Source organism: Pocillopora damicornis, chromosome 3 (genome assembly GCF_964200805.1).
Source record: "Pocillopora damicornis chromosome 3, jaPocDami1.2, whole genome shotgun sequence".
Lineage (NCBI taxonomy): Eukaryota > Metazoa > Cnidaria > Anthozoa > Scleractinia > Pocilloporidae > Pocillopora > Pocillopora damicornis.
The window spans coordinates 18,483,372-18,511,323 of NC_142672.1; the positions used below are offsets into that span (position 1 = coordinate 18,483,372).

A 27,952-nucleotide genomic window follows, 5' to 3' on the forward strand; every position below is an offset into this window, starting at 1 on the left:
TTTTTTCTTCTGAAGTATCCCTCGATTTTGATTAGTCTTCATTCCTCAGGTGAAATGTTGCTTCACTGGGGTAGATTCTGTTTTTGTTCTTTTACCTTCGGTTACACGCAATATTGCATTGCATGGTATCATTTAACTTACAGAAAGTTTGTTTAAAGCGTTAAATGTGCGTGCACAAAGCAACATACAAGCAAAACTTTTCCATCTTCTACTTTAAACAGACTTCATTGCGGCCGGTAATTCATCAAATCAGTCGCTAATTTAATCGCAAGCACAATCTCTATCGCCCTTTATAAGTAAACCATGCTTTTAAGATGATCATGCCTGAAATCTCTCATGAGATTTCAATAGGTTTCTTGGAAAATTCCTTTCCCTGCTTTTTCGAGAAAAGTTTGAAATAATCAAAATGAACTGTTTGCAAAATTTTTGATACATTTTTTTTGCATGAATCAGTCAACAAGGAAAACGTATATCTGCAAGTAATGCTTCCGTTTCCTTAAGTTTTTTTTTAACTTTTCTCGCAATAAATTAAAGGTGGAAAACTTAATGGTTTTATAACAGATGGAGGAACCTTCTATCGGGTGAGAATTTTCCGAGAAAATCGCAAAAGTTTTCCGTATCATAAAAAGCGTGGTGTAGACAGAGAACTAAATGTTAATAATACAATATATTCGTAAGTCTCGTCATAAGAGGTCACAAGAATATATCGTTCGAGAACTTTCATCACTAAGGGTAATGGCAATATATTAAAAGGTCAGCTAGAGAAATGCATCTCAATCGCGTGAGATTCAAAATATTTACCGTAGTGAATAATCATGACGTTTTAGGTAGATATACGACTGACAATATTAGCTCTTGCCGTTGAAGGAAGAAAACTGCTCATGACGTCATTACTAGAGAAGACGTTCAACCCCCTGAAGTTTTGTGAAACCAAAGCTACCGACAGACAAATACACGTATATATTGTATTATTAACATTTAGTTCTCTGTCTACACCACGCTTTTTATGATACGGAAAACTTTTGCGATATTCTCGGAAAATTCTCACCCGATAGAAGGTTCCTCCATCTTTTTTTTGCATAATATCTCGCACCAAGTTGTGATCGACACGGCTAGTTATTTCTAGCGTCTATAAACGGTATGGAAAAATGTTGCATTTTCTGTTAAAATATTTGCCATCGTGCTTGATACATCTACTGAGCCGCATTACAACCAATATGACAGAAAAAGGTCGAATACACAAGAAAAAGGGGTCTCTGAATTTATTTCAAGTTTTTGTCTGTATTTCAATTTTAGTTTATTAAAGAATTTGTAAAAACTTCTCCTGAAGAAGAAAAATAATGTTATTGCTGGAATTCAGTGACATATGGTGAATTCCAAAAATTCAACGATCCAAATGCTATGAATTAAATGGATATTCGACTTAACGATATTATCCATTTTGCACGAGAAAGAAAGCTACTAATGACATAACCCAGATTGAAAAAGAGTTTCACGCCCTCATTTTCCGTGTACCCAAGCTGTACAAGTACATTTATTATTGTTATGTATTTCATTGCTAACGTCTATGGCTTTGTCTGGACCACTTAACTCCCAAGAGGTCATATTTCATGTTCTTATCTCTTACTAGAAAAAAATGACAGTCTTGTGTTGTTATAAAAGAGACCCATTGGGCAGCATTTCCAAAGACTTTAGCTGGCTGGCTGAGCTGAACACAAAATGTTGTTTGTATCGGTGATAACCGTGTCTTTGGGTGTCTTACTCGCAGCGAAAGATGTAACAAGTTCAAATGTTGGAAGTCAGGTGATGAGTAAATTCAGACACTTAGGTAAGATTATGTCATTTTGCAAATTGAACGTATCTTTATTCCTGAAAGGTGAGCTACGATAGCATTATAAAATTTTATCTAAATTACCTTGTCATTTCCCACGGTCAATGACAGTAACCCCTTACGATTCTGAAATTATTTTTTCACTTGATTCCTTCCCCAGTTTCCTGTTTCTACCTACAAGAGCTTGTCTCTATTTCTTCTGTCAAAGTAAAATTAATCCCCTGATTTTACAATTCTTTTCCAAATTTCTGATGTAGTGTTCTTCGTTTCGAAAAAAGGAAACTCAGATAGTGCCTGCTTTACTTTGTTACTATGACAATGTCACAGCTTATCATCACAGTTTGATTAATTTGTTTTTCGATGACTTTTTCAATTGGAAAGTTGTTGTGAAGGAAAATCAAAAAGAGCTTTGTTAAATGATGAAATATATAACACGAAACTTTAATTTAGTAAATTGGCTGTATACTAAATGCAAAACTTATGACTCTTCCCTCAGCAATTTTTCTCAAATCGAACTTTAAACAAAAGACAAATCTTGACCACGTATATGTCTGTATTAGGCGTGGTACTGAGAAAACGATATGACACCTGTTTTTGCATTGAAAAACGTGATTTTTTGAAGGAGATAGAGAGCAGCATCCGAAAGGACGCCTTGATTAATTACATTGCAAAGAAGGTTCAAAACAAGATGACATTCTATTAAAAACTCACTAACGTGCAGAACAAGAGGCACGCGTTAAGTTTCAAAGGAACCTAAGTGATTAGTTCCCCTTCTCATATTTATTTTCGTCGATGACGGCGAACTTTTTCTCATCAACTTAAGTGTTATTCCTACCCTTCATATTTGTGCCAGTGTTATGTTATGCATTCAATTAATCGTTGCATTGCTACTATCAAGAATATTTTCTTATGACAGAGTGGGAGCCAATTTAATCAATCGTTATTTCTAACAAATAATTAGACATAGTTTAGGTCACTATTATAAGGATCCTCAAAAGGAATTAATTCTGCAATATTGCGGATGGCAAGAGAGTGTATTTGGTTCGTCTAATACTGTTATCTGCGTGGGCTCTATTTTGTTAGTAAAGATTTCTGGAAAGTAAAAAAACTAGAAAATGTAAGAAGACAGTGAAATTTCATGATGGACGTTTATCTAAACTCGTGAACAAAAAAATCAAGATGTTGGAAATTTGATTTAGAATAAGCGAGTCCACAGGAATCCGTATTGGTCCATTTCAAGATTGGACCCAAAATTGTATTTCTTATTTGGTTCAAGAAGCGTATTGGCGAAGTAACTGAGCAGAGCTGATTCACTTCCTTATCTTTGGTGGCAATTCCTTCCATGCAATGATATCGGTCAAATTTTGTAGCCATAGGAAAGAGAGTAATGTTTGTCTTTTGAAAACAAAAACTTAATTCTTTTTAAGACTCAGTTGTGTTGTACTCAGAGTTGAAGGATTCATAATGTTTGAATGAGTGTGGTGCTAAATGATTTTGTGCTTGGTTTACCAGTGGACGAAAAAAGGAAATTCGCATGAATATCCCACGGATCTACAATAGGAACCTTTTTAGGAATAAAGTAACAGATACTCCCTATTCGGCAACCTGTTGTTGCTATCGACAGTTGAAGTTATGCATTTTTTAGTCGTGACTTCGTTCACACTACAACTCTTAACAAGGCAAGGTGAGGTTTTTTTCGGAGTTTGCGCGTAAATTGGCAAAAATGATCGAGGAGAAAATCTTGTTCAACCATACACTGATCCCTTGAGCAAGTTTTTTGACGTGTAACTCAGCTATATCACCATTCATTCTGACATCAAAAGTAAGATCAGGAGAGCGGGCTTTCAAAAAAGTTTGGCGAGATTTGGTCAGAATTCTTAATAGGTAGGTCTCTAAAGCTGAAAAACCTTTGCGCTTTTGACGGAACGGTGTATTAAGGTCACGAGAATAGAAGGAATAATTACCAATGAAAGAAGCTCTTGATTGATAAACAGACTCTCTTTGTCATCACCTTAGCAAATGTATAGAGAACAATATAGAGAATATGTATACTGATGTTTAGGATGTAAAGGGTTAAAAAGTTTCTGTTTCTCTTCTCTTAGACTTTTACTTTAAATGCTGTGAGGGACACGTTGTCAGACGAGTTGGCGGCGATCACGCAAAGTGCTGTGGGATTCATACCTACGACTCCCGCTTCTTCTTCTGCTACCGAAGACTTATCTACCCACTCTGCAGCAAACTGACCTACAATCCAGTTACCCAGAAATGTTGTCATGGAGTGGTAAACCCTCGTGTAGGCGGTCAGTATAGCACATGTTGTCACACCAAGAGTTACGACGGCCAACGAAACTTTTGTTTCGAAAGGAAAGTGTACCCAAAGTGCCACAATAGTGCTTACAACCCTCAGTCGTTTATCTGTTGCGAAAACAAAATCAGACCTCTCGTTAGTGGACAAAGTACCAAATGCTGCAAAGATAAAAGTTACGACAGTGGAAGGTGAGGGAGTCGAACTTATTGAGGTAGCAGTTGTATATGTTTATGGATATTATTTCATTTATTGTTTTGTTTGTCTGTTAATTTTTTTTGGGGGGGGGGGAGGGGGGGAGGTGGGGTTACGTACGATATAGCAATTCCGCAAGGACGAAACTCCCAGCTCCTCCAAGGATATTTCTTAGTGTACCAATGTTACTTCGCGTTTCCGTCTTAGATCGACTCTGGTTGATACCAAATGTTTCAAGTGCAAGGTTCTAACCACGCTTCTAAATACTCGATCATTGAGATATCAAAACATAACGATTAAACTTTTCTCTTCAATTTTTTTTTAACTATTTCCTTTTTAGCACCTCATTTATGAGATCTTGCGAAAATCTGGGAAGTAAATTTCCTTGGATTGTGTCATTAATGAACCATAATGCATGTCGTTATTCGGGAGGCTATCGACACTGAGGCTTTGACCTTTTTGTCTCCACTGATTTCCTCCTTGCAGTAGCAATAATCATATCATCTGTTTCCACATTTTCTACAGGATAAATGTCAATTCCGTGTGCAGTTCCTACTTTTTTATGACTTTAATACCTTGAATTTTTTATTAAACGAACTGCATTCATAGTCCTCTTTATTTTTCTGCTTCACAGTTATTTTTGCTTCAATCAGTACATTTATCCTCAATGCTTCAAGAAAACATACAATCCTTTGACCTACATTTGCTGCCAGAACAACTTCTACACTCGTCCCGGTGGTAAATATGCGAGATGCTGTGAGAAGAAGGCATATGACTCGTCCACCAATTTCTGTCACAGAGGCACCATTGTTCCCAAATGTGGTAACAGAATATACGACCCTGATCACTTCCTATGTTGCAATGGTAACCTATGTCCTCAGTACGGAGTAAAGCAAGGCAAATGCTGCGGCATAAAAAGCTATGACTCACGCTACTACTTCTGCTATGGAAGCAAGATCTACAAAAAGTGTGGCGGAAATGGCTACAATATCCAGACGTCATTCTGTTGTGGGAACCTCGTGGCACCTCGGGGTGGTTACGGCCACTATGCCAGCTGCTGTTACAAACGTCCATATAACTCACGCACTGAGTTCTGTTTCAGCCAAAAGGTGTACGCTAAATGTGGCCTGTCCCCTTACAATCCCACCAGGAGCCTTTGCTGCAACAAGCGCGTAGTTCCTAAGATTGGTGGTAGCTTTACCGCTTGCTGCCTCACTAGAAGTTATGACAGCCGGCAATACTTCTGCCATGGAGGTAAGATCGTTCCCTTGTGCGGAAAGAAGCCTTACAATCCAGTTAGCCAGATTTGTTGCAATTCTGTGATTGCTGCACGGACGGGTGGATTGCAAGCCGGGTGTTGTGGTAGAAGCAGCTATAACCAGCTCTTAGCTTTTTGCGCCGGCGGAGTTGTTTACAAGTAAGTACATGATGGAACGTTGAGTGTGACTTAAATAAAAGATAGCTAAGTTAGATATGGAGCTAAAACAAACTAAAATCCCTCTTTTCTTGTTACGATATATTGAGTGATATGCGTAAGCTCCAAAATTCATCATGCCACGACCAGTCTTTGGCTTCCGTAAGGAAACGTACCAATATGGGCCCAGTTGTATAGAGGGTGGATAACGCTATCCAAAGGATAAATCGTCATCCAGCAGGTAAGTCATAGCAAAACATATAGTGTCATCCACCGACATCCAGTGGATAGCGTTATCCGACCTTCGAACAACCGGGGCCTGGGTTATAGTACTGACATGGACTTCCTTACGACTTTCTATTTCTTACATAATGTCATGAGTGACAAAATACTAATTTTGACTTTAAAGGTTTGTGCTCGTTTGTAGTTTCGCTAATGAAATTTCGAAGTTACGATGGCAACGTTTTTTAAAGTCATGGTTCCAAGGTTTCACATAGAATTCACAATGTAATAGAGGAAGATGATATAACACAATTTGACGATGCGAAAACTTACGTTTGCTTTTAGCCGTTTAGGAGTTGTACGATGGGGTTTTCATTGACTTATTCATAGAAGAAATAATGCTTTTTAAATCGTATGCTTATCCTTTTAAGCTCTGGCAAAATTGTATGTTTTCCATCGCCCAAGGCTCCGGAGATGATTGAAATCTAGACAGAATAGAATTTCACTCGTCATCAATGTTTCGTAGCACTTTTAAGAGTAGGAGGTTTGTTTTCCAAGTAATTTATGCTAGACTTCTTTTACTCTTTAAAAAAAGTCTAGCATCTTTGAAAAATTCATTAATGTGAGTACATTGCAAATTTTGTTAAACTTCTTTAGAATCATAACATCGGCCCTTACAGACAACGATGACAGGATTCAACTCTCGAAGTAGAGTTTCGCATTTTCTTACACAGTTAGCGTAGAATCAGTCCTTACAACCCTCTTGTCAGGATCAATATTGTTCTTAAAATATTGGTAAAATAGTTACGTGATCAAGAGAGTGTGAAACTTCTAACATCGAAAAAAACATAACACCTCTTCGCGGCAAATTTTGAAAAGATCTCCACGAAAATACAAATTTTAAATTATACTTCAAGTAATACTATCAGGTCTAAGTTCTTTAATGTAAAAAAAAATGTCTCCTTCTTTTACAACAGTAAGTGTGGAAGTAGTCCTTACAACCCAACCCGTCAGCAGTGCTGCAGTGGGAAGGTTGTTCCTCGAGTTGGCGGCAAGGACGCCAAGTGTTGTGGTGCCCACAGTTACGATCCCGTTTCATACTTCTGCAACAGTGGCCATGTCTTCCTGAAGTGCAATGCCAACAGCTATGATCCCTCCACGCATATGTGCTGTGAGAATTACTTAGTATCCCGACTTGGTGGTGCTGCTGCACGCTGCTGTTCGCGGTACAGTTACAGTTCTCTGACCCACTTCTGCCACTCAGACAAAGTGTACACTTTGTGTGGCAAGACTGAGTACAATCCATCCAGCTTCATTTGCTGCAATGGACAAGTGACGTCGCGTGTAGGAGGCTCGAGGGCGAAGTGTTGTGCTCATCTCAGCTATGACGATAGCCGATACTTTTGTCTTCAATCAAAAGTCTATCCACTCTGTGAGAAGAAAAGCTACAACCCTGCTGTGACGCTATGTTGCCTTGGCAGTCAACAGCCACGTATTGGAGGACTGGCAGCCAAATGCTGTGCTAACACCTCTTACGACTCTCGCATAAACTTCTGTTACGACAAAGTTATCTACGGTCGATGCCAGCAGCAGCAATACAACCCAGGCACATACCAATGTTGCAATAAATATCTTGTCCAGCGCGCCGGTTCAACCTCTCGCTGCTGTGGTCAAAAAAGCTACCACCCAGACAAGTTCTTTTGCAGTAATAATAAATTGTATGCACTGTGTGCCAACAGCCCATACAATCCCCTCGGGGACCTCTGTTGTGCCGGTACTTCCATTCCCCTGGGTAAAATTCCCCTCCGGTACGCCAGTTGTTGCGGAAAATCAGTCTACAATACGCACTACGAGTTCTGTTACCGTGATGTGGTACACCCCAAATGCGGCGGCCAAGCTTATGATCCGAACACCCAGTCCTGCTGTAACAACAAAGTCCTTCATCTAGCCGGTGGTCATTACTCTAAGTGCTGTGGCTATATGAACTACGATTCAAGAGATTATTTTTGCCATGCTAACAAAACAGTGTTGCACAAGTGCAGTGGTAAAATATACAACCCTTTAAGGTAGGGAAGCGTACAGTATTGTTTAAGATAAAAATGTTTGTTGCTACTCATAATGAAAATCAAAGTAATCAAGCCAAGGTCCCACTCTTACACAGACAAGATTTATATCCAGGGCGATATAAAATTGCTTGTCAGCCAAACTATAGGACAAGTTAGAGGATATTACGCACAAATAGACCCCTAAATGCACTTAGTTATCTCCAGGTCGAGTGGTGGGCTCTTCTCAGATATAAAGTGAGAGGAAGATTCATCATATATCATAAGAGCTGTATGGTAACCTTTGAGCTCGGCAATGAAAAGGGGAAACATGTGTTCTGACAACATCAGGGGTGTTGGACAAAAAAAAATTAGGAGCCTCTAGAAGGAATTGAACCCTTTGACCTTCGGATTACATTTTGCTGAGACAGGACTTTTTTTTTCCCACGTTCGTGACGGGATCACGGAGCAAGGGAGGACGAATAAGGAGCGAATATTTATTACACTTTTAATTTGTTGTTGTTTTGGACCTCATAACCTCTGTCACTTTTTCGTCAGTGAACAATGTTGTGGTGGAAAAATTGGCCCTAACTACGGTCCACGAGACTCTGACTGCTGCGGTAATCAAGCTTTTAATTCGCGGATTTCATTTTGTCACGGCGGCACAGTTTATCAGCGGTGTAACTACAAAACCTACGACCCTGCTGCCTTCTTGTGTTGCAAAGGCGAGGTAGTATTGAACGATGGAGGAAACAATACGAAATGCTGCGGAAAAAAGAGCTATAACAGGTACATTAAGAAGTATAAAGCCTCAACACGACTTCTAGTATTGTTATCATGATTTCTAGAAATAGCCGCTCTAAAAAAAAAGTACACTATCCCTTCTTGCTTAACAAATAGCTAGATTTTCTAAGTACCAATAAATTTCAAAAACTGTAATCAATCTAGGTATTTAGCCACAATTCCTTGGCGCCTCATGAATCTTGGCTCACGGATTGGAAAATGTACTGATTAGTTTGATTACGAGTTCCGTAATTATTAGAAAGACATCATATCCTCTCATTAATATCAGTTTTTGTGACTGCCTTTCTCACTCAAACATATTTTAACCAATTTTCAGTCAGTTATTCTTCTGCCATAACGAAAAGATCATCTACTTATGTGAAGGCAGCCCGTATGATCCCGTCAAGTCCACTTGCTGCGGCGGTACACTGGCCACTTATGGACAGATCCCTCCTCCTTACGCAAAATGCTGTGTCAACAACTTGTACGACCACAGAACATATTTCTGTCACGGAGGAAAGAAGTACCAGAAGTGTGGCCAAGCTGCATACGTACCAGATACCTCGCAGTGCTGCAATGGAACAGTTGTTCTGCAAAAGGGAGGACTCCTTTCTAGATGCTGTGGGAAAGAGAGTTATAATTCGTATTCGCATTTCTGTTTGGAAGGGAAGATAATTCAAAAGTGCGGAAACAGCACCTACGCACCTCTATCTCACCTTTGCTGTGCTGGTAATGTTCAACCTCGCACTGGTGGAAACTACGCCCAGTGCTGTGCGACCAGCAGTTACGATAGCTCTAAGTCTTTCTGTTCCGGCGTGAAGACATACCCGCGCTGCGGAGGTCATGAATACAACCCTATCTCCTTCATCTGCTGTGGAGACATGCCCGTTACCCGTGATGGGGGGCTTACCGCGCAGTGCTGTGGGGCGAAGAGTTACGACTCTCGGTTTTACTTCTGCGAAAACATGAAGATCTACACCTTGTGCGAGAAGAAAAAGTACGACACTTTGAAGTCTACTTGTTGTGACAACCAGCTAAATCCACTTTTTGGCGGAAACCGCACAGAGTGCTGTGGGAAGAAAGCATATGCAAGTAACCGCTTCTTCTGCACGAATGGTCAAGTTACTCCTCTTTGTAACAACGCTCGGTACGACTTGGACACCCAGAAGTGTTGTGCTGACACCGTGACACCCAAACTGGGAGGACAACTTTCGAAATGCTGCGGTAAAGAAAGCTACGATCCCAGTCTTTATTTCTGTTACAATGACACCATTACGTCATTATGTGGTGGCACAAAGCCCTATGATCTTGCCAGCTCTTTGTGCTGTAATGGAACAGTTCAACAGCGAGTTGGTGGAAAAGACACAAAGTGTTGTGCCCAATCCCCTTACAACTACAAGACCCACTTTTGCAATAAAAACCGTGTGTATTCACTCTGTGGCGGTGTCCCGTACGATCCTCACTCTAGTATCTGTTGTGGATCAAAGCTCAACCCGCGACCTAATGGAGCAGTTCTCGAGTGCTGCCAGGAAAATGCCTATGACCCGTCCATTTTTGTCTGTCTTTGGGGAACGAAAATAGTTCCAAAGTATGACAAGAAGGCCTACTGAAGCTATTATTATTATTCCACAAGAACTCTTGCAAGGCACACCTTGATAAAGTATTGAGTTTATTGATATTTCAAATTTTCCAATCATGTGGTCGTTAGCTTATTTAAAAAGAGGTTTAACACATTTAAAAGGCTTCGTAATTGGGCATTTTGTAAATCCGACAAGCGCCCGTTTGGATGGCTACATGCTCTTTGAATAAAATAACAATTTTTCTCGGACAGCGTTCCACTTTTTTGTTGTTGGTCACCTAACCTTTATCTAGTTTTATAGTCGATATCTCCTTTGACTGCCGTCTTGCTGTATTCCACGAACCTTTTCCGTTAAAATCAAAATTTTAAAAGTCACTGGTTGTGCGGCCTTAGAGATGTAAGCTGAGTTATTTCGCGGCACTGGAAAAGGAATGTGAAACATGACATTTTAAACTTAGTGGCTCGAAAGGTACCCTTTTACAGCTTGCTGCATATAACGTTTACGGTAACGGAAAATGAAAAATGAAGAGTGAACATTATGAGGAAAAAGAGAGAATTGGTCACAAGTGATTGAAAAATGTCAATCTCAGCAAACAAACTACTGAAGGAAGTTTAATTTTTTTTTTCAGTTTACAATTTCCCCTATACGTCTTGCTTAACCACTTAAGTTGCTTTACTATTCATTATCGCCAAAAAAACCAACTGCAGAAAAAAGTACATTGCACACCGGAAGGTTTATACGATTTCTCCTTCATGTAGATACCCCTTCCAACGGGGCTGATCTAGGCGACATATACAGATTGCAATTAAATGGCGTGCACATACTGTCGCCACCCCTGCGACATCGACGACGGTGGCGAGGAAGAAGCCTACGCTGACAACGGCGGTGCAGGGAGTCAGGCACTGACAACGACGAACTTTTCAATCCAACGCTTTCCTCATTGGCCAGCTGTCCAATGTGGACATTTGTCATCTTCTCATTCTTTGCTCCTTTATAGCCTCTAAGCTGGCATTTACCCGAGGGAAGCGTTGACAATAAACCCATATTTTCCTGATCTTGCCTCAGTCAGCCGAGGAAATCCCCCATATAATTCAGCAGTGACAGCGACCATTTCGGTTCCAAAAACAGTAAAACCAAGTCAACTCTTGACACCACGAAAGCACCTTCTTCCGCTGCACTATCCTGGTCAACGTCAAGTCCGGAGGTTAGTGTTGTCCCTGGAACCACCTCAGTCAAAAGTTTCAAGAATGGCGGACGCAAAAGGCAGAGGCAGAAGGGCGAGCGCAAGTCAAAGAGGTGCGGAAGGTCTACACCTGTCGCGTGTATTCAAAACCAATGACTTCAGAGGGACATACCCAATTTCGAGGGAGGCGATATTGTCCCAAGGCACCGGTTCAAGTACCAAGGGAGTAGTGACTGCGAGAGAGAAAAGCTGAGGCAGACGCAAACAAATCAAATTCTCCCTAATGTGTTCGTGTAGAAAGAAAAGGCTCAAGCAAACTTCGAACGTTGTTGTTATTGATAAATACAAAACGAGAAAACAAAAACAAAAACAAATTTAAAAAAACAAAGATATATACAAAAAAACAAGACATCATATAGCAAAACCAATTTTCTCCACTAAAGTGACGGTGCTTTGTCGTAACGGTGAAGCTCATTAGTTCGTCGTACTTGACAAACTTTCGCTAGATCCGTCGCAATTTTACTCGATTCTTCCTGCTAGTCCTGAATAAATTATAGAAAATTTAGGCGATAACAATTCACAAACTTATTATGGGCAATATATGTCGAATCAGTAGGATTGAGGTGTGATGTGCGCCACAAGATTATGGGCATCTCTACTTTGCGCGCCGCGGAAACCCCTTTTCTTCCCCTCTTCTCCTCCTCTTCTTCCCCCTTTAAGCCCTCTCGCAGAGAAGAGCTTGCCCCATTTTCCATTTTGGACCATGTAATTGTATCGTTCCATTTTAGTATATGTGCTGCCGTTAAGCGAGCACCTTTTCAGTGCAGGTGCTCACCACTTCTATATACGTGTCAACATCTGTCCTGTCACACTTGTGGTAGGTATATAATCCTCTGAACTTATTTGCATAACAAGTGCAAGACTAGATTTTCTATTAAACAATCGTAAAAAAATTTAAATGTTCATAGAATAGAATCGCCTCTTTCAAAGGAGAGGAGCAAAAGCAAACTTGCCCTTGATTTTTTTTTTCTTCAAAGGCTATGATATACAGCTCATAAAAAATTAAAGAAAAAGCTAGAAATAGTGAATTGGAAAGGTTGGCGTTTACGGAATTAAGAAAAAAAAAAAATCAGTCAAAAGCACTGTTTGCGCTCATGGAACATCGCCAGAAATCAAGGACATTTCGAGCCCGCTAACAATTATCAGCGGTATATCGTATTACACTCCGGAACAATAGAATATCAAGAGAATTCAATATGCCGGCGATCACGGCTCGATCTGCAAAGAAGAGTGTTTCATATCATGACTTATAGAATTTGAGCACCGCAGATCTTCTATTTGATGAAAAGAAAAAGAAAAGAAGACCTGCAAGCAAATCTTTGGGATTTTTCGAGGCAGAGCGATGACATGATGTCAGAATTTTGATTTGCTTTAATTTAATTTTCGCGCTAAGACTACTAAATTTGCATTCAATGCCTGGCATATTTTTATTCCGAAAAGGACCGAGAACTAATTTATTTCCCTGCAAGAACATAACCAAATATGGCCGACGATTCGAAGATCAGCGTTGCTCGTGTTTAACTATTTCAGTCATAGTTTTCAACTTGGCGTCTTGTCACTTACTCAACATGGAAAATAAGAGATATCCTGGCGCGTTGGGAACTTTTTTGATGGGAGGAAATGGCAATTTTACAGGATATTTGGACGCTTCGAACTCTATAGCAGTCAATTCGATCGAGAGCAGTTGACTTTATTGATGCACTTTCCTGTAATAGGCGAGTGTTTGGGATGGAGAACGACGGATTTTGAAGAACTGTATCACATGATGTCCAAGCTCAATAATTAATGACAAAAGAACTGGTTCGGGAAGTAAGTGGTTTTTATTTATCGAGTCCCTGTGAGGTTTGATGAATAACAGAATCAATACTGAATATATCTCGATCGAGAGCAGACGGGACCATGAGCTCCTGATTGTTATATTCTTTAGAAATTTTACAAATCTCCATACAGTTTCTTATATTATTTGGACGCCATTATGGACGAAATGCGCAAGCGCGGCCGCCATCTTGTCCAATATTTCTGCCGATGGAAACGACGGTAAAAAAGTTTGAATTTTGCGCCCCTTCAATCAATGAGAAGAGAGAGGCCTGAGAATACCATCTAGTCATTCATCCTAAATCTCTCTCACGTGCTCACTTTATCTAAGATGGTGGACGTGCGGGCTTCGTGGAATAGTGGACAAGGCTTGCCGTAAAAATTATTCTTTACTTCTTCTTTAATCGAACAGATTTGAAATTTATACAAGCAACAGCTTCTAAGGTATAAAACACCTATATTTAACCCTACTTAGGTTACGACTGTTGCTTCTTCGGCTTTCACGATGAGTTTTTTTTCGTAAATCGAAAGAAGAGTTTGACCGTTAGTTTGCTTTTCCCTTACGTCTCAATAACCACTTTTTAATTGAAGTTTCATCGCCCGTGAAAATGAAAGGAGTGATGTATGACTCAAGACAAATTTAAAATTGCTCTTTTTTAGTGCAAACTAACCATTTGTCGAATGTCTAAATGTTGGTCGGCCAACATTATTTACATTTAGGCTTTATCCTGGTGTACCGGTTAACCAAAATATGTCCTGGTGTGCCGGTTGACGAAACTTGCGTGACATTGGTCAATCGAATAATAGCGTGACAGCTAGATAATTTGATAAATAATTAATGCTTTGATAATAAAATGCAATAAAATACCGGCATTGGTTCATTGTTGGGTTATTTGGGTTATTTGAGTCGTTTGGATCTTTTGGATCAGCTGGGTCATTCGGGCCAGTTGGGTCACTTGGGCCAGTTGGGCCAGTTGGGTCACTTGGGCCAGTTGGGTCACTTGGGCCAGTTGGGTCACTTGGGCCAGTTGGGCCACTTGGGTCACTTGGGCCACTTGGGCCAGTTGGGTCATCAGTTATCTATAAACCAGGTGAATTTTTAATCGCCGATTTCCCGCCACAATTGCTAAAATACAAACGCTGACCTAGGCGCCTGTTACTTCATTCTAGCTTTTCCCGCCATCAAAGAAGGTGCTCACAAAAGTTACGTAGTTAGTTTTTCGATATTCGACATATCATGGACACTCAGAGTAATGTCACATCTACCGCGGAACTGGAATCTCAGCTGGGCCAAATTGTTCTTTCTATTGAAGAAGTTGTACCCCAACGCCTTCGTCAATGGCTGACGGCGTTCGCTTGTAGCAATGGCACAACGAGCGAGATGCTACTTTGTTCAGCTCTGGTGTCTACGAGCTCTTTGCTCGGTCAGACAACACTGAAGCTTTTTGGTTCCTACGAGGAGAAGGCAAACCTTCATCTGATCGCTACTGCCCCTTCTGGAACGGGGAAAACACCAGCGTGCCAGAAAGGATGCGTGGAGCCAATCGTGGGCCATGTCGAGGAGAAAATACAGACCAGCATTGTGATTGATGAAACATCATCAAGCGGCCTATTCAACCATTTCCTGGGAGGTTAGTTTTTATTTGACATCGACAGGAGCTCCTAGCATTGATTATTATCCTTGGAGTGTAGTAAGCTTCAGCTAATATTACAAGACTTAATGAATCACTGAAGGAAAAAATTCCTGATAAATAATTTAATGAATTTGAGAAATTTTCTTTAACCCTTAAACCCCTAAGGGCCTATTTACACGGTACGACTTTGTCGCATGCGACAAGCTTACGACAGGCTTACGACACGAATTGTTTCGTGTAAATCAAACCTACAACTCGCTTACGACTCTTAAGTCATGTCGTAAGCCTGTCGTAAGCTTGTCGCATGCGACAAAGTCGTGCCGTGTAAATAGGCCTTAAGAGTGACTAGCATTTAATTTCTCCTCACAATATCATTCCTGAATCAAATGAAGATCATGAGAAAAAATGAAATGATCACTAAGTAAAGAAGCTCTTGACTGTTAAAAAATTGTCCCTGTCAACACCATATGAAATGTATTAAGAACACTGTGGAGAATATTCCTATCAATGCTAGGGTGTAAAGGATTAAATGATTCTCTAGAAGGACTACTGATCTTGTGCCCTCCATTCTTGGGGCTAAGCTGAGGGGCTCCCATATGAAACAGACAGGGTTGCTTACTGAAAATATTGAGTTAAACCCCTAAAGGAGACCAATGTGGACTTGACTCAGATGTAAATAAGTAAAAGGCAATATTTTTTTTCCATTTCTTTACGTGTCCCCCATAGGGTCTTTAATATGTTGGCATTTTTCCTGGAAACACCCAAAGCAAGCTCAAACATCTGAAATTTACACTCCAAAGCAAGACAATGAACACCCCAGTCTGTTTTGTATGGGGGTCCCCCTGGGCCCTTTACTCTGCAATTAAGGGTAAGTGGGTAGAAATTATGGGTAGTATTAGAAATAATTTCAGCTCTAATTTACAATCAGTTGTCCAGGAAAACAGAATATAACCAATTCAGTACATTTTATTGCAGCATCCACAGTGCCAATCCTTTGTGTGGATGAGGCATACTCTCTCCTACAAAGACTAACATATCAGGGAAAATCAACATCACAGACAAGCCTCTCAATGGAACGCCTGTGTAAATGTTACGATGGAGATTTTTGGTACGTACTAAAAGGGACAAAAGGCAAGCGAGTTGGAGTAACTTCAGCTAAACTAGCCCTCCTTGCTTTCACCACCCTTCAGCAGTTCCTGGAGTCAGTTTGGCCAAAAATTGTAGCCTCAAAAAATGGGCTGGCAGAGAGGTTGCTGTTTTTTTATCAAAAAAGATCAGAAGATCTTGACCTGGAAGCCATGGCAGAAAACTCTGACTCCCTGGACGAGTTTTCTGTTAAATCTCTTGGCGATGTATTTGAAAAGATATATGTGGAACATAACACAACCCCAGCACTGAAATACACACTGACTGCCACTGCTAAGGAAGTTTTCTTTAAGTTTAGCAAGCCTAATGAAGATGACAGCCAGGGTGCAGTTGCCAGTCCAAGTATTTCTTCAGGTTCAAAGAAATATAAAAACACTTTACGTGTTGCTTTAAATATGCATGTCCTTTATCACCGGCTAACCAAAGCACTTGCCTTGGAGTCAGGGACAACACCCACAACAATCACAGCAGAAACCATGCAAATGGCAATAACTTTCATGGATACTCTTGAGACCATGAAGGGAATCTCAGAGCTGGTGAGTTTAATATAACAATAATGATAATAATAATTATTATAATTGTCATTATTATAATAATCTATTATGGTGACCCACCTGGAAAGGAAATGACCATATCCTGGACAATGGGGGCATTTCTTTGTTCTAACACCATCACATTTACTCTACATCTGTAGATTTTAAATTACTCCTGATGAGCAATGCAAGACTTACATGACATTCCCAACCAAAAGATCACATGCTTAATTAAATTAATTAAGTTTAATTTTTTATTCCAAACTGATTGGAAAAAGAACAAAACAATTCAAACTACAAGATACATGGTTTGCATTATGCACTCAATATTTAGTGGACTGCTGATAACATAAAAACTTTATGGTTTATTTTAATTTGAGCCAAATGGGTTTGTTTTACAGTCTTGCCATCTGCAGAAGTCCTCAGTAGGACTCAAAGTGGGAGTGTTGGGTGAAGACATCCAAAAAAGAATTCTGTCTCTCCCTGGTCCTTTTGTGTGTGTAAGAAGAGTAGTGCGGAGCTATTCTTCTACTAGAAGACCCAGCAGTAAAGCAGCCCAGGAAGCCATGGCAGCCTTACAGGAAGCTAGAATTGGTTCCATCATAAAAATTAATAAGTTGGTAGTCTTCTGCAAAAAGCTTCCAACAGTCGTAAGCCCACATGCAATTGCTGCTTGTGGTTTGACACCAGAAGAGTACCATCAGGCATTCCTAAAAAAAGATAATAAAATCACAGTGGACATGCACGAAACTGTCATGAATGCTCATCCACAAAAGGATGAAATTCTAGCATTCCTAGAGGCAACAGAGTAGAACTTTTAATACTGTACTTCTTGTCTCTTTGATATATTTTTGTTGTGTCTTGACTACAACATATGTACATAACATTAATAGCAAATTGCATACATATTTTATTTTTTATATAATTAGGTGTGTTGAAATCAATCACAAATTGAAACAAAATTTTATGCACAGAAAGATGGTATATAAAAATCAATGTAGTTTGCATTCCTTTTAAATTTATTAAATTAGTATATTTTGATGTGATATTTCAAAAAATGAATGCTCAAAGAAAATAATTACATAACTGAATTAACTAAATTCCTTGGATAGTAAAGAAGGAACATGTGGTAAATCATTTTATTGTTTTTTTAGAGGGCACGGTAACGAATCTTGCAATCTGATTGGTTCTTTACCCGGTCAGTAATTTCCTATCTCTGCCCACGGGCCACGGTAACGCTCTCGTGAGTCGCCGAGTACATCCCAACTTTCGTTGTCATTTTTCATAAATATACCTCGTTTTCCGGCTGGGCAGTATTTTTAAGCAAACACGTCGGTCACTACCTCAAGCCGATAAATAACCTATGAATCCTCTCTTTTCTCTCTATCAAATCACTTTGGTTGACAGAAAAATATTGGTTTCAGAATGAATTTGTATAAACAATAGTGTCATTACGTTGGTTGACAAGCGGCCTAAAAACCGTCTGCAATTCATTTTAATCGTTCACAAAAAGTACCAAGAAAGTTGAAACGTGAGGTATTTGGTTACAGTTAAACTGAACGATGGAACTTTCATTCATTTAATATCTGAATTTTCTCGAGCAATTTGTTCATAGTGAAAGAGCGAGCGAAGTTTTAATTTAAGTTCTACAACAAATATACGCTCCTGGTGAGTCTTTCCAATTCCGTTCAATTTGGACATTTGTACCTTAAATTGCACAACAGAAATTGAAGGAATTTTTTGATAAAAGGCCGCAATATATTCCCTTGGGTCTCGTCGGAGTGTGCCGTTCGAATTTAGTTTTTGTGAAGGAAAGATCAGAGTTAAACACGCCATTACAGCAAACAAACGAGCAAACTCTCACAACTTCAAAATAAAAAAATTGAATTTACTCACAATTACTTTCCTCGCCGTTTACTTAATGAACAGAGGTAAATCTTCGTACATAAACAAATGGTCGATGAGAGTGAATAATACTTTCCGTTAGATCATTGACTGATTTTGAAGAAAACATTGTCGTGACAGTCCTTGCCAAACTAGTTGTGTTGGTTTTCAAATGTTCCTACGCTTTTTTTTTCTTGCGCGCTCTCTAATTGACAGGTGTCAGATTGTGACAGATACTTGTAAAAATAATATTTCAAAGTTTGTTTGGAAGCCTTTTAAATCACCTTTATCGTTACGGAAGTGAAAATGTTTCGCTGAGGCATCTCTCTTAAATTTGCATCACCTCTATTTTAACTACTATTTACTCACTCAAAAATTTTTCAGCTTATGGAAGATCTTACCGTATTTACGGCCATAAATCATTCGGGTTCTTTCGGAAAGAATTTCGTCAAGTTTAAAAACAATAAATATGTTATTTACCGGCTAAGGGTCGGTCCGTATGGTGAAAAACTGTGACCTCGGTCTTGAAAATGCTGCCCTCGGCCTACGGCCTCGGGCAGTATTTTCAAGACCTCGGTCACAGTTTTTCACCATACGGACCTCCCAGCCGGCAAATAACATATATATATTTTTGTTGTCTCCTGACTGCATTAGATGTACATAACATAACAAATTGGATACATAATTAATTTTTTTACATAGGTTTATTAAAAATTTTTCTTAATCACAAATTGAGACAAAAGTGATATTGTGGAGTAAGATAGTTTATAAAATTTATTTTGTTCATGATTCTTTCATATTGTATATTTCGATGTCATATTTCAAAAACTGAACACCCAAAGATAATAATTACATTACCGAATTAATAATAAAAGTTCCTGTTCATTTCAATCATGTGCACTTTGTTATATCTACTGAAACAACTGCCCAGATTATGTTGGGGGTGATGGTGGGTGGTGGGGGAAGATGTTGAAGTTTCCATTTGACTGGCTTGTAGAACCCTATTCCTAATGGTTACTAATACTGATTCCCTGCCAATTAGTTTTAAAAAAACTCAATTTGGCTAACATTAGGTGGTACTTACAGTATCCAAAAGAGTATGTTTAATCAGAACCAGTTCAGTTCAACCTGCTTTTTGTAAAGCGCTTCAAGCCTTTAGTCACTTTCTTGATGCTTTGGAGTTTCCCATCTATTTGTTTGGCTTTCTTTGGTTGCAAGGGACTTCCAAGATTTTTTGAAATGTCATGAAGTTTGGAGTAGTATTCATACACTCTTGAAGGTTCAATGCTTAGACCCTTCAAAGATGCAAAGTTCACAAGACAGTCTAATGTAAGACTTTCAATCTCAGACCATCCAGATACTGGAGTTAAACCTTGACTTGTCAGATAATCAAGACTGGAGATGCTCTCTTTGGCCTCTTGTAGTTTTTGCTTGGGTTGGTACCTTGAAGTTGTTACAAGTGTGTATGCCTGCTTGGCAGCCTAGGAGCTGCCATAAGGATTTCCACAACCAACACATTTACATCGATGGGAGCAACCAGCTATTTTAGAGTAGCATTTACACCGGCTCTTGTTACCATTTGGTACTTGACAGCAGAATTTTCTTCCATCCTTCTTGGCAGAACCACGACCGCATGAGCAGTGCTCAGGCACCTGTTCCTTTAGAGAATTATTGCTACATGTACTTGTGGAACTAACATGGGGTGGGATAGCTTCATTCACGTTCTCCAAAGATACCACATTGTGATATAATTCTGGTTGACCAATACTGTATCCCAGAAAAATTGCCTTGGTAGCTGTGCAAGGCAACAATGGGGAAACTGGTACTACAGGCATGTGGTCCAGTGATGTAAAGATGACTATGTTCAGTCTCAGAATCTGGGATAGTGCAATTCCTATGACATTCCCCAACTCATCTGAAAAAAAATGAAAGTCTCAGAGAGGCTTTTTGGTGTGCTTAACTATGCAAAATCAATCCTTATGGATTAAACAAAAGGTGCAAGTTTAAATTCCAGAAATAGAATACTCTATAATTAACACCACTTTGCTGCTATTTGTTTTGTTTTGTTTTTTTTACAACGGGTATTTTACTCTTATGTTATTCTTCCGTATGTAACTTTTCATTCCAAATATAAATTTTTTATTATTGAGAAACCCAAACAGGCAAAATATTCACTATACTGAAAACCTGTAGGAGAAAATTTCCCTTTTTCTTTTTTTTATTCCACTTTTACAAATATATCAAAAAAGGAAAGAAGAATTTTAAGAGGATGCATGCCTCCCCAACAGAAGCAAGTTTTTCTAACACTCCGCCCATTTAGAAATACAAATTTCACTTTAAACATTTTCTATATTTCCCCTCCAACTCAAGGAATTTCCAATGCCTTGGAGATTTTTTGGAAGTACACAAAAAGAGATGTCATCTGTCCTAACCAAAACCTTAAAGGGATTTGGTATTACTTCATGAAACCTTTTCAATGTACCCAACTTTACTGCAATAACATGCCAAATTAATGTCTTCACTTACTTGAAAAGTATCCACATTCCCTGAATTTGTTTACCTCATCATAAAAATGCTTTTCAGGTGACAGAAGGGCATGCTTGTACCTTCCAGCATTGCTAAGCAACTCATTCACCACAAGATCCCGTAATTCTTGGACAATCTTTATGTCACCACTGTCAGCCAATGAAATTCCAAGGAAAACCAAGTGCTTTTGTAGAGTGGGTGAAGATGCCAAAATTTCTTTCAGCTGACTAAGAACACTGAGAAAAATACTATTTGCTGGGCAATCATAGTCCACTGTGGCAAGTTTTAGGCTATAACCCAATAGATTCTTGTTTAGCCTTTCTGAGTGTTCAGCAACTTTCTCTGTGTTAAATGTGGAGTTACTGAACAGAAGTAAGCTGCAGGGCATTAAGTGGAGTAGCTTAGAACTCAACCTGGGATTTGTACATAGTGAACACAGCTGATTATAAAGAACAGACATGTTCACAGCCTGACAAAAAATGATGTAAAGCTCACTGTCACTGAGCCCATCATTGCTTGTGTCATGATACTCAGCACTGCTGTTAACAAACATTTCACACAAAATACTCTGCATGACTTCAGGATCATACACATTAGGAACACTAGCATTCTCAGGATCACTAGACTCTGGGATTATGCCAAACCTTTCAGCTGTGGGTTCAAAGCCTTGTTCATCTAATGCTGCTCTGTAGGATAGGATAGGCCTTACACAACCTGATGGTAATTCTGATGCACCTCTTCTCTCATTCCAGAGGTAAAAGAAGGTTGCCAATAATGCCTCAGCCAATTCACAACCTAGTCTTGATCGGGCTATCACAGCCTTCAAATTTTTGTGGAGATTTTCATTTCTTGTAGAGCCACCCCCTTGGAAAATCCTTGACAAACAGCCTCTTTCAATATGAACCTTCAAATTTTCGATTTCATGCAAAACATTTCTATTCAAAACAGCCTCACCATTGTCATAATGGACATATTTCCATCTCTCTGTAAGACATTCAAGGTTACTCATTATGGTTTGTTCATCTGGTGTATCCATCTCTCTAATTTCACCTTGGTCTGCATCAGCTCGGAATATCATTTTGAAGTCATTTATGAAAGACGAGGACAAGTACTGCCGTTTGCTCTTGGGCACTTTTGAGGTGACTCTTTGGATGGCATGAAACAAGTCAAGCTTGACTAACACATTTGGAAAAATCTGCTGTAATTTGCTGTGAACCTTGCAGCAGTCATCCACAAAAATTGTGTCACAGGATGCTTTCTGTTGATCTAATCGACGCTTTAAATTATTTAATATGTCCTGTACCTTACTTATTACAGTACCCTTTGTCAATTTGTAGGCAAGCACCTGGCCAATTTCATTCATAACTATATACAAGGAATCAAATTGTGTAGACCAAGATCCATTTGGGAGCATGCATCCAATGTTTGCAGCAACTTTGAATGTGTGGTCGGCACTCTCCATTTAGCAGTTTTCTCACTGATACTTTGCCGAAAAAATTGTTTGTTCTCTCTGAAGATATACAGAAAGCACTGATGAACTGTATCTGTGCTCGGCGTTGGTCTCCACACCTCAAAAGACGGGAATTTTTGAAGTTTGTCTTTGTCTTGAGACTCATTTTTCCCCAAATATGTAGAGATGTGTCTGGCATACCTACACTGTCTTTCCGCAAAGTTGTCCACGTATCTTTGCGCTAGAAACAGTTCAATTTCATGAAATGGCTGTCCACTTGAAGCTAATGCAAACACTAAAGAGCAAAGTTCAGGAGTGAATCCTAACTTATGGCCGAGATGAAATTTAAGATCACCTGATGGTATGCTCTCTAGTATTCTGGGGTCATGACCAGCGATTTCGTGTCCTTCAGTGCATCGATACACACGGCTTACAAGCAACACGGGGCCATTTACACAATAAATTTGGCGTGGCAAATCTCGCTCGCTCCTTCCATCTTTCCACTTACAGGGAGTAAGTATATTATTCAGATGGCCGCGCTCATAATGGGGGCATGTGAATCCAGTATCGAAACAATGCTGCTGCTGCTGCAATGGATCCCAGATGATGACTCTGGGAAGCACATAGTCGCCAACGTCAGGAGGACTACGGAAGTCTGGGTTTAACTGCTGCCCTGGCTCAATAATTGCAGGTCCATCCACCTTTCCGTCCTGAAGTAAGTGATCTTCATATTTTTTAACATTATGCTGAACATAGCGAAGCAATTCCTGAGTTATCTTCATCGCCACACGCGGATAAATCACTCCGCCATCTAACAAGGCTTTTCAGAGAGGCTTGGGCCCAACAGAGCCCTTTCCCGTTTCAGGGCCTTCTCGGATTTCATAATGGCCCAACTGGCCCAATTGATCCAACTGGCCCCAAGTGACCCAACTGGCCCAAGTGACCCAACTGGCCCAACTGGCCCAACTGGCCCAAGTGACCCAACTGGCCCAAGTGACCCAACTGGCCCAAGTGACCCAACTGGCCCAAGTGACCCAACTGGCCCAAGTGACCCAACTGGCCCGAATGACCCAACTGGCCCAAGTGACCCAACTGGCCCGAATGACCCAACTGATCCAAACGACTCAAATAACCCAACAATGAACCAATGCCGGCATTTTATTGTATTTTATGATCAAAGCATTCATTATTTATCAAATTATCTAGCTGTCACGCTATTATTCGATTGACCAATGTCACGCAAGTTTCGTTAACCGGCACACCAGGACATATTTTGGTTAACCGGTACACCAGGACATAGCCTACATTTACTTGTGAGTCTATTTTGTTAGGCCTCGATCTTCAAAGCCTCTCGACACTCGTAAGTGAGGCGGACCAAAGTGGCCGGGTATTCTGCTGTTTAGCCAGGATTGAAGCACTCATACTTGTTAAGTATCTCGCAAAAACTGTAAGGAATAAGAAAAATTTGCGGGGTTTGACGAGGACTAAATTCATTATTTTCAATCAATGCTAAGACGAATGTAACGCAAGGGTTGTGTTCCTCTGTTCTTCTGCTGTAAGGACGCTAGCACTTCGTGAGTTCTAATTTCTGATCGGGCAGCATTGACTTCTAGTTCTTTGGTCTTGTTTCTTCAGCAAGAGCTCAAAAGCCAGATTGTGTTTTCCCTTGTGAGTGAACTGTAGCCTAGTTTTTCATAAGATTGCAAAATGTACTGGCAAGAAAACATATATATTACAGTTGTTATACACACAGTCGCCTCTAAAGTAGCAAAGCTGAAAGAGGCTTTAAGTCATTGAGAGCTTGAACCTTTAGGAGTTAAGCAAAAATAGGGGGAAACAGGGGGGAAAATTAGTGGTCACTGCTATTCACCTGTGGCAAGAGGACAGTTGACTAAGATATTGTACACCTAATTCACAACATACTTATAGCAGTTGTTGCATGTACTCTGACTCAAAGGTTAAATTGACTCTTGGTGATTCATACCTTCCCTGGGAGTTCAAGTTATTTGGAGTTGAGCAAATAATTGAAAGTAAGTGAGAAATTAGTGTCCAGTGTCATTCATGGGCACAGTTTGTTATATTTCTAAATGATGTTGTGAATTGGAATATAATCACATTAAAACAAAGGAAACCACCAAGAGAAGTCCAAGTGCTGTCATGTAAATTTGATGGGTTTCAGAAAGATAAATTGAATGTCGAATTACTGCTACAGAGTTCATGCCACTTTCACAGCTGCTTAAGTTCAGTATTTTGGGTTGTAGAAGTACTGAATTGTACTTGATGAGCATGATGAGAAATTTGGTTCAAGTTATCAATAGTCAACTTGTATTCAAATATGACCTTAAGGGAGACAAAAACTCTTCCTGCCTTGGGCCATTTTTCTTATTTGATCCATGACAGTGAAAGTATGCCTTACCTTCTATTGCTTTACAAGCATAGTATTTCACACAGTATGTTAAGTAAGTAAATCAATGAAAATTACATTTTGTTGCTGTTATTAAATTGCAACAGATTTACTGTTGCTGTGAAAAATTGGTTCAGGAAGGAGCAATAAAACATTGAATTGTATCCTAGTTACTTTATTACCCCTGGTAATTGGTTACCCAATTAATCCAATTTTGTTCATTTAAAGTTGGAAGTGACTGATCTTGATGTTAAACTTTACTGATAGCCTGTAAGATATCAACATCTACTTTCCAAAGAATTTGAAAATAGATTTTTTCTCTTGTATGTACTTTTGACTATAGAATTCCACAAAGTGTGGGCTTTGAGTTCTCAGCCTCCTACAATTCTGTTTGATTATACATGTGACTTGGAGGTAAATCTTTATTTTTTAATGGTTTTGCAGAAATGTGACAAACAAACTTGTTGAAATCAAGAAAGAGGAAAACTTTTTACATAAAAATATCTGTATCCTATGGTTGAAAGATACAGTTTAATCAGTGAGGTTACATTTCTGTGACATGATGGAAGCTTGTTTACAGAAATGATCTGGTGGATCGCATCCAGAGTTTCCAAGTGATACTTTTCTAATCTTTAAGAACCACTGAGGATAATGAGTCTCCTTTTCTGGTACTTATACTGTGGTCTGACAACCACTAAAAAAACACTTGTTGGTTTGAAAATTTTATTTATTTTTCCTTAAACTTGTCTTCATGGATGACTGGTTTGTCAAGTAAAACTTATTGTCTCAAGCATGTGGCCTATGAAAGGGTCCATTCTTGTAGCAACATGTGTGAGACTATGCAGAAAGAAACAGACACAAATAAACACTAGAAGTGGGAGGCACAAATATCCATATTAAGATTCTCTACATTCATGATTAATTACAATGTCCTGATACCAACTAAATGGTTGGGTTTTTTTGGTAGTTTTCCGTAGATTTCTTTAAAACTCATGGAATAATGTCTTGAACTTCTTTTACTCAGGGATACCTGCAAGATTCTTTGCCAAAACTATTGAAGGATTTTCTCCCAAGGAAAATGTATGCACTTAATCAATAAGGTAATATTGAATTTGGGGATAGAAGAATCCTGTGAGACTGACTGTAATTCTGAGGAAGAAAGCCAACAAGTCAGCTCTGTAAAGAGTGCAGCCGAAGAGTTGAACTTGGGGACAATAAAGAAACAATTAACTGAGTAGCATGGTGGAAATCTTGAAGCACCAGATCACAAATCCTTTAGCCCAACAACTTCATCACCCTCTACAATTGTTGAAAAAAAGAGATGATAAACTTGTGAGTGTAAGCTTGATGACTGAAGTGAAAGAGTACAGTGAAGCTTTTTACATCAAACATCCAAAAAGGAGTTGAACCTGGGACTCAATTAAAATGAGCCAAAAGTTGGATTGGGCTACTCCTGTGCCGTTAGAAACTTCAAATAAGCAATGGATGCACCCTCAAATCTAATGATATTTATCTGAAGGACACACATTTCTTAGCTCTCAATGTTTTAGACTTGAATATGATGTTATTAAAATGAAATTTGCCAAATAAGGTATCTAAGTATAGAGCGGACATTTTACCTGAACTGTACACTCCACCCTCCATGGGTATGGTAATTCACTTTGGTGGCAAAATGCTGATCTTTTACTCCTGTAAGAAAAAAAAGTGTTTTCTTTTCCAACTTCTGGCTAAAGAAAGAAAACAAGAAGAGTGTGTTTTACCTCTCCCCAAAAACGTTTACTGACCCAAGATGAAGATTTTGAGTTATACCATAGTACATCCACTTGCCAAGGGCCTACATTGGATACGTTTGATCAACCGTTTCTAAGAGACAATTTCCGGTTCCTTTTCGTGTTGTCTGTTTTTCACTAACAACGCAAGCATAAGCGTAAGCACGAATAGTCTCTGTGTAGCCGTACCCTCCCCGCCCAAGGAGAAACGTTTCTCCTTGGAGGGAGAAAACAGAGAAGCGGCTACAAGTAGGCCAAAGCACAAACGCAAATTAGCACGAGAAAAAGGAATGGTTTTGACCCTCGTGCTCGTGCTTGCATCGAGCCGTTTTCACGGTGAAACAAAGAGTTTTAATGCTTGCGTTTTTATTGCCTCGCGAGCAACACCAGGCTTCATCGCGTTATTAGGGAACTTAAGCAAAGGAGCAACGGAAGTTTTCGGGGCGACGGCGACTGGAGTGGTAGAGGGAAGCTGGGACCGATGTAGCCGTCGCCTCGACCGCTTACCGGAAATCATTGTGACTCAAGGCTCGATTATTTACACATATTGAATGTCTCAAGTACGAGATTCATTTTACCTCCTCCTTGCCCGAAGTAAGACAGATGCCTCTGCCATCTACAAGTAGGATGAACTACATAGGAGGTTCGTATAGTTTATTTATTTTATAGCCAACTTTATGTTGAGGTCGACTTGCCTTAGATAGCTTTGGAAAACGAGGCAGTCTCCTTTAAAGTAGAAGCTTGTTCGTTGATTGTAAAATCGACTACGCGCGCTTTTGAATGCTTCGATGGAATGCTCTCTGAAAACAGAAAACTTAATTTGGTTTCTTTCGTGCTTGTGCAACTTAAGACATTTACAATACGCGGCAAGGGAAAGAGTCTTAGATGGATAAGAGGAGACACCTTTGAGAATATGACACCCGAGATTGGAAGTTTCATGGTCGGGTAACGCCGTCATTTGTGATTGTTTAAGAACTCTGGTTTGAATGTGAAACTTGTGTATTTCACCTTTCCTGGCTTGAATCTTCAGTCTTCTCGACTACTGTTTTTTTTTTCTTGAACAGGGTTGTTGGTTCTTGTGTTAAAAAAGCTTCATTGACCGTTCATTTCGAACAGAGGTATACATTTAGTGACACCTCGGCGGCTGTCATGATTAATCAAAGACAGCCATTTCCG

At 39.6% G+C, this 27,952-nt stretch overlaps 3 protein-coding genes and 2 long non-coding RNA genes across 9 annotated transcripts; 3 read left to right on the top strand and 2 right to left on the bottom strand.

Annotated features, from left to right (window-relative positions):
• Positions 1-1,668: 1,668 nt before the first annotated feature.
• Positions 1,669-10,620, top strand: LOC113666938 (uncharacterized). The gene is made up of 6 exons (XM_027182739.2): positions 1,669-1,828; positions 3,934-4,327; positions 4,966-5,748; positions 6,945-8,033; positions 8,568-8,798; positions 9,130-10,620. Exons 1-6 carry the CDS (start codon positions 1,720-1,722, stop codon positions 10,400-10,402), a joined length of 3,879 nt encoding a protein of 1,292 aa, XP_027038540.2. The 5' UTR covers positions 1,669-1,719; the 3' UTR covers positions 10,403-10,620.
• Positions 10,621-13,430: 2,810 nt separating this feature from the next.
• On the top strand, positions 13,431-26,594 carry LOC113666930 (uncharacterized). 4 transcript variants are annotated; one of them, XR_016185157.1, is made up of 4 exons: positions 13,431-13,874; positions 24,561-24,633; positions 25,351-25,421; positions 26,032-26,594. It is a non-coding gene; the product is annotated as an uncharacterized LOC113666930 (long non-coding RNA). The 4 variants fall into 4 exon arrangements; XR_016185159.1 differs by lacking the exon at positions 24,561-24,633; XR_016185156.1 differs by lacking the exon at positions 13,431-13,874 and having other exon boundaries at positions 23,904-24,633.
• On the top strand, positions 14,493-17,880 carry LOC149048632 (uncharacterized). The gene is made up of 3 exons (XM_089201331.1): positions 14,493-15,061; positions 16,040-16,746; positions 17,145-17,880. The coding sequence occupies exons 1-3, from the start codon at positions 14,668-14,670 to the stop codon at positions 17,553-17,555; spliced, it is 1,512 nt and encodes a 503-aa protein (XP_089057457.1). The 5' UTR covers positions 14,493-14,667; the 3' UTR covers positions 17,556-17,880.
• On the bottom strand, positions 16,975-22,516 carry LOC149048633 (uncharacterized). The gene is made up of 3 exons (XM_089199510.1): positions 21,154-22,516; positions 19,712-20,542; positions 16,975-17,453 (listed from the first exon to the last, which is right to left on the bottom strand). Exons 1-2 carry the CDS (start codon positions 22,514-22,516, stop codon positions 20,109-20,111), a joined length of 1,797 nt encoding a protein of 598 aa, XP_089055636.1. The 3' UTR covers positions 16,975-17,453; positions 19,712-20,108.
• LOC149048634 (uncharacterized) lies at positions 25,416-27,416 on the bottom strand. 2 transcript variants are annotated; one of them, XR_016185164.1, is made up of 3 exons: positions 26,792-27,416; positions 26,627-26,696; positions 25,416-25,844 (listed from the first exon to the last, which is right to left on the bottom strand). It is a non-coding gene; the product is annotated as an uncharacterized LOC149048634 (long non-coding RNA). The 2 variants fall into 2 exon arrangements; XR_016185163.1 differs by having other exon boundaries at positions 26,768-27,416.
• Positions 27,417-27,952: the final 536 nt, after the last annotated feature.

Excerpts from the sequence above, each read along its gene's own strand:
- LOC113666938 (XM_027182739.2), top strand. The coding sequence starts at position 1,720 with ATGTTGTTTGTATCGGTGATAACCGTGTCTTTGGGTGTCTTACTCGCA. Across the intron at positions 5,749-6,944 it reads GCCGGCGGAGTTGTTTACAA|TAAGTGTGGAAGTAGTCCTT; the intron begins GTAAGTACATGA and ends CTTTTACAACAG. Across the intron at positions 8,034-8,567 it reads AAAATATACAACCCTTTAAG|TGAACAATGTTGTGGTGGAA; the intron begins GTAGGGAAGCGT and ends CTTTTTCGTCAG.
- LOC149048632 (XM_089201331.1), top strand. The coding sequence starts at position 14,668 with ATGGACACTCAGAGTAATGTCACATCTACCGCGGAACTGGAATCTCAG. Across the intron at positions 15,062-16,039 it reads ATTCAACCATTTCCTGGGAG|CATCCACAGTGCCAATCCTT; the intron begins GTTAGTTTTTAT and ends ATTTTATTGCAG. Across the intron at positions 16,747-17,144 it reads TGAAGGGAATCTCAGAGCTG|TCTTGCCATCTGCAGAAGTC; the intron begins GTGAGTTTAATA and ends TTTGTTTTACAG.
- LOC149048633 (XM_089199510.1), bottom strand. The coding sequence starts at position 22,516 with ATGAATGAAATTGGCCAGGTGCTTGCCTACAAATTGACAAAGGGTACT. Across the intron at positions 20,543-21,153 it reads GGAATGTGGATACTTTTCAA|ATGAGTTGGGGAATGTCATA; the intron begins GTAAGTGAAGAC and ends ATTTTTTTTCAG.